The 10,454-nt window shown below is 42.5% G+C and overlaps 1 protein-coding gene across 2 annotated transcripts in view; it reads right to left on the reverse strand.

The window, feature by feature from the left end:
* Positions 1-10,155, reverse strand: part of ATP13A5 (ATPase 13A5) — a 105,881-nt gene extending 95,726 nt beyond the window's left edge. For both annotated transcript variants that reach the window (XM_038583712.1, XM_038583711.1), the window contains exon 1: positions 9,925-10,155. In XM_038583712.1, the coding sequence (XP_038439640.1) occupies positions 9,925-9,984 (60 nt within the window). In that variant the 5' untranslated portion in view covers positions 9,985-10,155. The remainder of the gene's footprint in view (positions 1-9,924) is intronic.
* Between the last annotated feature and the right edge of the window lie 299 nt (positions 10,156-10,454).

A 10,454-nucleotide genomic window follows, 5' to 3' on the forward strand; every position in this document is an offset into this window, starting at 1 on the left:
CCCTGGACCCCAGGATCATGACCTGAGCCAAAGGCAGACACTTAACCGACTGAGCCACCCAGGTGCCCCAGTGCATTAGTTTTCTATTGCTGCATGGCAAAGTGAGTGGCTTAAAACAACACAGATTTATTTTCTCACAGTTCTGTGGGTCAGGAGTCTTATTAGCTGGATCATTTGCTCAGTGTCTCAAAAAGCTGAGATCAAGGTGTCATGTGGGCTATGTTCCTTCTGGAAGTCAAGGACTTCTTTCAAGATCACATCGTTAGTGGCAGGATTCAGTTGTTTGTAGCTCTGAGACAGAGACACCCATTTTCCTGGTGGTCAGACAGCAAGTCCCTCTCAGGTCTCAGGTCTTAGAGACACTCAGAGTTCCTACCACATTTGCCACATAGCATAACATAACATAATCACAGGAATTAAAGCTCATCATATTTATGGGTTCCACCCTACACTCAACTCAAGGGAATCATCGAAGGGCAGGGTCGATGGAGAGTTGTCAGGTTAAATTCCGCCCCCACAGATGGTTAGAAAATTCTCCCATGATGGAAATAAATCGGAGAGGGGCAAGATGACGGAAGAGTAGGGTCCCCAGGTCACCTGTCCCCACCAAATTACCTAAATAACCCTCAAATCATCCTGAAAATATACGAATTCGGCCTGAGATTTAAAGAGAGACCAGCTGGAATGCAACAGTGAGAAGAGTTCGCGCTTCTATCAAGGTAGGAAGACGGGGGGAAAAGAAATAAAGAAACAAAAGGCCTCCAAGGGGGAGGGGCCCCGCGAGGAGCCGGGCTGAGGCCGGGGCGAGTGTCCCCAGGACAGGAGAGCCCCGTCCTGGAGACGCAGGAGCTGCACCGACCTTCCCGGGGGAAAGGGGCTCCAGGGAGTCGGAGCAGGACCCAGGAGGGCGGGGATGCCCTCGGGCTCCCGGGGACACTAACAGACCAACTGCGCCCCGGGAGAGTGCGCCGAGCTCCCTAAGGGCTGCAGCGCGCACAGCGGACCCGGAGCAGCTGGAGGGGCTCGGGGGCGGCTCCGCGGAGGGGGCTGCGGGGCGGGAGCGCGAATCCAATAGCGCAGGCCCCAGAGCACAGGGCGCCGGGTCACAGCCCAGGATCCGGCCTCCCCCGGGACAGGCAGAGGCCGGGAGGGCCCAGGACAGCAAGGACGCTCCTGCCCCAGATGAGCAGATCAGCGGCCCCGCCCCGGAGCCTCCAGGCCCTGCAGACGGAGAGCTCCGGAGTTCCTGCGGGGGCTGAATCCAGGGCTCCAGAGCTGCCCCGCCACTGCAGTTGTTCCTCCTGGGGCCTCACGGGGTGAACAACCCCCACTGAGCCCTGCACCAGGCAGGGGGTAGAGCAGCTCCCCCAAGTGCTAACACCTGAAAATCAGCACAACAGGCCCCTCCCCCAGAAGACCAGCTAGACGGACAAGTTCCAGGGGAAGTCAAGGGACTCAGTATACAGAATCAGAAGATACTCCCCCGTGGTTTTCTGTTTTGTTTTTTTTCTTTTTGATTTCTGTTTGCTTCCCCCACCTTTTTTTTTCTTTCTCTTTTTCTTCTCTCTCTCTTTTTTTCTTTTTCTCTTTTCTTTCCTTCTTTCTCTCCTCTCATTCTCTCCTTTTCCCAATACAACTTGTTTTTGGCCACTCTTCACTGAGCAAAATGACTAGAAGGAAAACCTCACCTCAAAAGAAAGAATCAGAAACAGTCCTCTCTCCCACAGAGTTACAAAATCTGGATTACAATTCAATGTCAGAAAGCCAATTCAGAAGCACTATTATAAAACTACTGGTGGCTCTAGAAAAAAGCATAAAGGACTCAAGACACTTCATGACTGCAGAATTTACATCTAATCAGGCAGACATTAAAAATCAATTGAATGAGATGCAATCCAAACTAGAAGTCCTAACGACGAGGGTTAACGAGGTGGAAGAACGAGTGAGTGACATGGAAGACAAGTTGATGGCAAAGAGGAAAAAAGAGACAATTAAAAGACCATGAAGATAGATTAAGGGAAATAAACGACAGCCTGAGGAAGAAAAACCTACGTTTAATGGGGGTTCCCGAGGGCGCCAAAAGGGCCAGAGGGCCAGAATATGTATTTGAACAAATCCTAGCTGAAAACTTTCCTAATCTGGGAAGGGAAACAGGCATTCAGATCCAGGAAATAGAGAGATCACCCCCTAAAATCAATAAAAACCGTTCAACACCTCGACATTTAATAGTTAAGCTTGCAAATTCCAAAGATAAAGAGAAGATCCTTAAAGCAGCAAGAGACAAGAAATCCCTGACTTTTATCGGGGGAGTATTAGGGTAACAGCAGACCTCTCCACAGAGACCTGGCAGGCCAGAAAGGGCTGGCAGGATATATTCAGGGTCCTAAATGAGAGGAACATGCAACCAAGAATACTTTATCCAGCAAGGCTCTCATTCAGAATGGAAGGAGAGATAAAGAGCTTCCAAGACAGGCAGGAACTGAAAGAATATGTGACCTCCAAACCAGCTCTGCAAGAAATTTTAAGGGGACTCTTAAAATTCCCCTTTAAGAAGAAGCCCAGTGGAACAATCCACAAAAACAAAGACTGGATAGATATCATGATGACACTAAACTCATATCTCTCAATAGTAACTCTGAATGTGAACGGGCTTAATGACCCCATCAAAAGGCGCAGGGTTTCAGACTGGATAAAAAAGCAGGACCCATCTATTTGCTGTCTACAAGAGACTCATTTTAGACAGAAGGACACCTACAGCCTGAAAATAAAAGGTTGGAGAACCATTTACCATTCAAATGGTCCTCAAAAGAAAGCAGGGGTAGCCATCCTTATATCAGATAAACTAAAATTTACCCCGAAGACTGTAGTGAGAGATGAAGAAGGATGCTATATCATACTTAAAGGATCTATCCAACAAGAGGACTTAACAATCCTCATTATATATGCCCCAAATGTGGGAGCTGCCAAATATATCAATCAGTTAATAACCGAAGTTAAGACATACTTAGATAATAATACACTTATACTTGGTGACTTCAATCTAGCGCTTTCTACACTCGATAGGTCTTTTAAACACAACATCTCCAAAGAAATAAGAGCTTTAAATGATACACTGGACCAGATGGATTTCACAGATATCTACAGAACTTTACATCCAAACGCAACTGAATACACATTCTTCTCAAGTGCACATGGAACTTTCTCCAGAATAGACCACATACTGGGTCACAAATCAGGTCTGAACCGATACCAAAAGATTGGGATTGTCCCCTGCATATTCTCAGACCATAATGCCTTGAAATTAGAACTAAATCACAACAAGAAGTTTGGAAGGACCTCAAACATGTGGAGGTTAAAGACCATCCTGCTAAAAGATGAAAGGGTCAACCAGGAAATTAAGGAAGAATTTAAAAGATTCATGGAAACTAATGAGAATGAAGATGCAACCATTCAAAATCTTTGGATGCAGCAAAAGCAGTCCTGAGGGGGAAATACATCGCAATACAAGCATCCATTCAAAAACTGGAAAGGACTCAAATACAAAAGCTAACCTTACACATAAAGGAGCTAGAGAAAAAACAGCAGATGGACCCCACGCCCAGCAGAAGAAGAGAGTTAATAAAGATTCAAGCAGAACGCAATGAAATCGAGACCAGAAGAACTGTGGAACAGATCAACAAAACAAGGAGTTGGTTCTTTGAAAGAATTAATAAGAGAGATGAACCATTAGCCAGCCTTACTAAAAAGAAGAGAGAGAAGACTCAAATTAATAAAATCATGAATGAGAAAGGAGAGATCACTACCAACACCAAGGAAATACAAACGATTTTAAAAACATATTATGAACAGCTATACGCCAATAAATTAGGCAATCTAGAAGAAATGGACGCTTTTCTGGAAAGCCACAAATTACCAAAACTGGATCAGGAAGAAATAGAAAACCTGAACAGGCCAATAACCAGGGAGGAAATTGAAGCAGTCATCAAAAACCTCCCAAGACACAAGAGTCCAGGGCCAGATGGCTTCCTAGGGGAATTCTATCTAACGTTTAAGGAAGAAACCATATCTATTCTATTAAAGCTGTTTGGAAAGATAGAAAGAGATGGAGTACTTCCAAATTCGTTCTATGAGGCCAGCATCACCTTAATTCCAAAACCAAAGACCCCACCAAAAAGGAGAATTATAGACCAATATCCCTGATGAACATGGATGCAAAAATTCTCAACAAGATACTGGCCAATAGGATCCAACAGTACATTAAGAAAATTATTCACCATGACCAAGTAGGATTTATCCCTGGGACAAAAGGCTGGTTCAACACTCGTAAAACAATCAATGTGATTCATCATATCAGCAAGAGAAAAACCAAGAACCATATGATCCTCTCATTAGATGCAGAGAAAGCATTTAACAAAATACAGCATCCATTCCTGATCAAAACTCTTCAGAGTGTAGGGATAGAGGGAACATTCCTCGACATCTTAAAAGCCATCTACAAAAAGCCCACAGCAAATATCATTCTCAATGGGGAAGCACTGGGAGCCTTTCCCCTAAGATCAGGAACAAGACAGGGATGTCCACTCTCACCACTGCTGTTCAACATAGTACTGGAAGTCCTAGCCTCAGCAATCAGACAACAAAAAGACATTTAAGGCATTCAAAATGGCAAAGAAGAAGTCAAACTGTCCCTCTTCGCAGATGACATGATACTCTACATAGAAAACCCAAAGACTCCACCCCAAGATTGCTAGAACTCATACAGCAATTTGGTAGCGTGGCAGGATACAAAATCAATGCCCAGAAATCAGTGGCATTTCTATACACTAACAATGAGACTGAAGAAAGAGAAATTAAGGAGTCAATCCCATTTACAATTGCACCCAAAAGCATAAGATACCTAGGAATAAACCTAACCAAAGAGGTAAGGGATCTATACCCTAAAAACTATAGAACACTTCTGAAAGAAATTGAGGAAGACGCAAAGAGATGGAAAAATATTCCCTGCTCATGAATTGGAAGAATTAATATTGTGAAAATGTCAACGTTACCCAGGGCAATTTACACATATAATGCAATCCCTATCAAAATACCATGGACTTTCTTCAGAGAGTTAGAACAAATTATTTTAAGATTTGTGTGGAATCAGAAAAGACCCCGAATAGCCAGGGGAATTTTAAAAAAGAAAACCATATCTGGGGGCATCACAATGCCAGATTTCAGGTTGTACTACAAAGCTGTGGTCATCAAGACAGTGTGGTCCCGGCACAAAAACAGACACATAGATCGATGGAACAGAATAGAGAATCCAGAAGTGTATTCTCAACTCTATGGTCAAATAATGTTCAACAAAGCAGGAAAGACTGTCCACTGGAAAAAAAGACAGTCTTTTCAATAAATGGTGCTGGGAAAATTGGACAGCCACGTGCAGAAGAATGAAACTAGACCACTCTCTTTCACCAGACATAAAGATAAACTCAAAATGGATGAAAGATCTAAATGTGAGACAAGATTCCATCAAAATCCTAAAGGAGAACACAGGCAACACCCTTTTTGAACTCAGCCACAGTAACTTCTTGCAAGATACATCCACGAAGGCAAAAGAAACAAAAGCAACAATGAACTATTGGGACTTCATCAAGATAAGAAGCTTTTGCACAGCAAAGGATACAGTCAACAAAACTCAAAGACAACCTACAGAATGGGAGAAGATTTTTGCAAATGACATATCAGATAAAGGGCTAGTTTCCAAGATCTATAAAGAACTTATTAAACTCAACAGCAAAGAAACAAACAATCCAATCATGAAATGGGCAAAAGACATGAACAGAAATCTCACAGAGGAAGACATAGACATGGCCAACAAGCACATGAGAAAATGCTCCGCATCACTTGCCATCAGGAAAACACAAATCAAATCCACAATGAGATACCACCTCACACCCGTGAGAATGGGGAAAATTAACAAGGCAGGAAACCACAAATGTTGGAGAGGATGCAGAGAAAGGGGAACCCTCTTGCACTGTTGGTGGGAATGTGAACTGGTGCAGCCACTCTGGAAAACTGTGTGGAGGTTCCTCAAAGAGTTAAAAATAGACCTGCCCTATGACCCAGCAATTGCACTGTTGGGGATTTACCCCAAAGATACAGATGCAATGAAACGCTGGGACACCTGCACCCCGATGTTTCTAGCAGCAATGGCCACAATAGCCAAACTGTGGAAGGAGCCTCGGTGTCCATCGAGAGATGGATGGATAAAGAAGATGTGGTCTATGCATACAATGGAATATTCCTCAGCCATTAGAAATGACAGATACCCACCATTTGCTTCAACGTGGATGGAACTGGAGGGTATTATGCTGAGTGAAATGAGTCCATCGGAGAAGGACAAACATTATATGGTCTCATTCATTTGGGGAATATAAATAATAGTGAAAGGGAATAGAAGGGAAGGGAGAAGAAATGGGTAGGAAATATCAGAAGGGGAGACAGAACATAAAGACTCCTGACTCTGGGAAATGAACTAGGGGTAGTGGAAGGGGAGGAGGTGGGGGTGGGGGTGAATGGGTGACGGGCACTGAGGGGGGCACTTGACAGGATGAGCACTGGGTGTTATTCTGTATGTTGGCAAATTGAACACCAATAAAAAATAAATTTATTATTAAAAAAAAGGAAATAAATCGGTCTGGGTTCTACCAACTTCTACGCTGTTCCTCACATCAGCCTCTCTATTGGAAGACAAGTGCCTTGACTGTTCTTTGGGGAGCTATTCCCAATGTCTTTTAAGTGATTCTTATTTGTGACATCCAGCTCTCCCTCTAAATACACTATACTACTTGTGTGAATCTTAAAATTAAATATAACTCCCTAAAGGTTTCCTAAGTAGTACAGATTATAGCAGAATTATTACTTTTTCTATTAGACTTCGATTGAGACATCCAAAGACTAATTTTTGTATAGCATTATCATCCTGGCAACTAAAATGCAACCACAACCAAATGAAGCTCTTTAATTACTTTCTCATGTACAGCTTCTGAGCCCAAGTCATGGAGATCCTCACCTTGTAGTTTGAGGATAACTTTAAACACCAACTCAACATGGAGGCCTGTTACACTGCATTTATCTCCTACATTCAATTCTAGAAATTTGACCCTTGATTCTGTTGCCTCGATTGTTATCTCTCCCTCAGAGTCAGTTGCATCTGTCAGATGCAGATTACATAAGCTTGTCTTCATCCGAGTTGTTAATATAAATGTTGAAAAAGACAAGAAAGAGCCAATAGGGTGTGATTTTTTATTTTCACTTTTAACCCTTTGAATAGGGTTTGTGTGTGTGTGTGTGTCTTTTAATGGAAGATGAAGAGTATATCACATTGTTTAAAATAATTTAAGCATTCCAAATTCCTGATTTTTCTTACTAACTCTTCACACACCGTTTGTCTTTGTAACTGTAGACCTCAAAAAATTATCACTCCCCAAGTGTAATCAGAGAAAGGGGAAATAGTCCCAACCTCAGTTTCACTTACCGTATGCAGTTACGCATTTTTCAAGTTGCACATCGTAAGTCCTGACTCCTCAGTTGTAAATGAACTCTTTATATTTTCATAGCACTTCCCACTCTTCGTATGTGACCCTTGCCAACCTTTTAAGTTCAGGAGGGGTAAGTAATGTTGTCCTTGGGCAACCAGTAAGGTCCCAAAATGTAGCCACACCATGGGGTCAGCCTTGGGTCCTTAATTAAAGCCCAAATCGGCTGTCTTAGAGTCTAGAAGTCCTCCACTGTTTCCCAGGAAAAAGTTTGCTTGAAGTGAGGTTCTCTCCTGCCCTATCTGTGTCCTCCACACCAAGTAGCCATTCTGCCCTTTAGAGCTACTCCCAGTTGTAATATTGACACTTAGTCAGTAGGTGTCTATACAGAGGAAGAGAACCAACAGAATGGCGAGCTTTGCAACTTATGTAAACAAAGCATCTCTTGTGTCTCAGGGGCAGAATCAAGATTATCTCCAGAAAGTAAATGTAGCAAGAATGGCCAAAGAGGACTGTGAAACAAAGGCTAACGTTGCACACAGTGTGCCTCCAGACATGCCTGACTGAGAAGAGATATCTATGTTCCCTCCGTAATTCAGAGAATTAAAATACTAGGTTATAAACTGTACAAACATGGCACACAGGGAAAAATAAAGAGCAACCAAAGATTTTCATGAACACTCAATCACACATTAAAAAAGACTTCAGGAACAGCACAGAATTGTTGATCAGTGAACACAGGTAAGTAGGTTTTAGTTCTTTAAATCCTTTTAGTCCGAAGATTGTAAGTGCTATACCATTGTCAAGATCAGTGTGGTGTGATAATAGAAGCCACTGAAGTGAACCATGCTCGTAATTTAAATTTCCTCATGGCCATATTAGAGAGGTAGAAAGAAGCAAGTGAAATCAATTTTCATAATATATTTCATTTAATCCAATATATCCAAATGTTGTCATTTCGGTATATAACCAATATAAAAGTTACTAATGAGATATTTTACTTTTTTTTTTTTCTTTTGATGTCTTCAAAGTCTGCTATGTATTTTATACATACAGCACATTTCAGTTTGGTCCAGTTACTTTACTAGTGCTCAAAAACCACATGTGGCCAGTGACTGCCTTCTTGGACAGTGCAAGTGTAAATGAAATCACTTATTTTCTTTAGGTTAACAAAAAAGGATCTGTGGAGAGAGGGTAGGTGTGGATTTCCCACAGACCTCATGGGGAACCGGGAGGCCAAGCAGGAAACTGATACCCTTCTGCTATGTGAACCATACCCCTTGGGCCCTTTCCCCATGCCGTGTGCCCTCCCTGTCCTGGCCCTCACACTCCGTCTCTCTCTTTCTCACTGCCTACCTCTAGACATGATTGGAGTGTAAACATCATGGAGCGTGAAGGAGGAAGTGGCCTGGATTTCCTGCCTGTCCCTTGCAGACTGAAGACCTTATGCAAGTTACTTTACCTACCTGGTAACTTTCTATGGTTTACCTATCTGGTTTCTTTTTATGGAATAGGATTAATTCTTTCATCACTGTGTTCTGAGGATCAAATAAAATTACAAATGTAAACTTGTCAGTCCCAAATAGACACTATAGTTTTCAAGCTTTTAATGATTTTCGTTTTTTTTAAAGATCTTCTTTATTTGTTTGAAAGAGAACATGCATGAGAGAGAGAGAGAGAGAGAACTAACAGAGGGTAGACGATGAAGAGGGGGTAGAAGGAGAGGGAGAAGCAGACTCCCCACAGAGCAGGGAGCCCAATGTGGGGCTCGATTCCAGGACCCTGGGATCATGACCTAAGCCAAAGGTAGATGCTTAGCCAACGGAGCCATCCAGGGGCACCAATGATTGTTTTTCAAGATGCATATATGTTTGGTAGAAAAGGTAACAGAGAAAAAGAGAAGAGAAAACTTTTGAAAAAATATGCATTAAATCCCATGCCACACTACAGTTTTATCAGTACTTGGTGGTTAAAACCACCATATATTCTTAGCTAACGTCAGCTCAAAGCATACTAAGCCTAAGTTTTACAGATATACCAAAAATATAAGAATAAAAAAAAGTTTCAGTTTTTGCCTGAGTTTGCCCAATTACATGGAAACCCAGATGATAAGGGGGAGACACCTCAGTGAGCACCATGTGGGGTACACACTGAATACTCTACAAAATGTCTTAAGAAAGAAGGTTCATTCAGTCTGATGCATATGAGGGCGGCAAAAACTCATCTAGAAGACAATTTTCTTAGCCCTTACCATTTCCCCAACTATAAAATCATGCCCTCAGATTTCAAGGAGCCTTACCATACTTAAACCTCTGCAGTTCCTAAAGCCAGTCCAATACACTAGCACCTGCCCACAGCCTTAGGGACTCTGAGAAGACTAATCACAAAAGGGAAGACTCACCAGTTCATTCTCCTCTCCTGGGTTGAGCAAAGCCCAGTGGTCCTTACTTTTCTCTTCCATTTAAACCAGAACTCGTGTGTCCCTCCAGGTTAACTCTTGGGGAAAGTCAAAAGCAGCTGGGGCTTATGTGAACTCAGAACAGTCATCACTTGTCACCGCTGTTCTTAGGTGCTTTTAAAATCCCTTAGCACATACCTCATCTATTAGGCTAACAAAGAAAAGAAAGGAAATACTCTCCTAAGCCACAGGATTTGTCCATTAATCTATCTGCTTGTTTTGTTTCTTTCTTTTTTTTTTTTTCTTCCCCTCCCTGGTGTTTATTTGCTGAGCTAAATGTGTACGCCTCTAGACTTAAGTTGTTGAACCAGAAAGACGAATACTTTCCTAGGCTGTCCATAAATGTCTCAGCTAATGAGCCACCTTTCTAAAAATCCAAGACAGAGGCACCTGGGTAGTTTGGTCAGTTAAGTGACCAAATCTTGATTTCAGCTAAGGTCATGGTCTCAGGGTCATGAGATCAAGCCCCACGT

The sequence above is a fragment of the Canis lupus genome, chromosome 34 (genome assembly GCF_011100685.1).
Source record: "Canis lupus familiaris isolate Mischka breed German Shepherd chromosome 34, alternate assembly UU_Cfam_GSD_1.0, whole genome shotgun sequence".
Taxonomy (NCBI): Eukaryota; Metazoa; Chordata; class Mammalia; order Carnivora; family Canidae; genus Canis; species Canis lupus.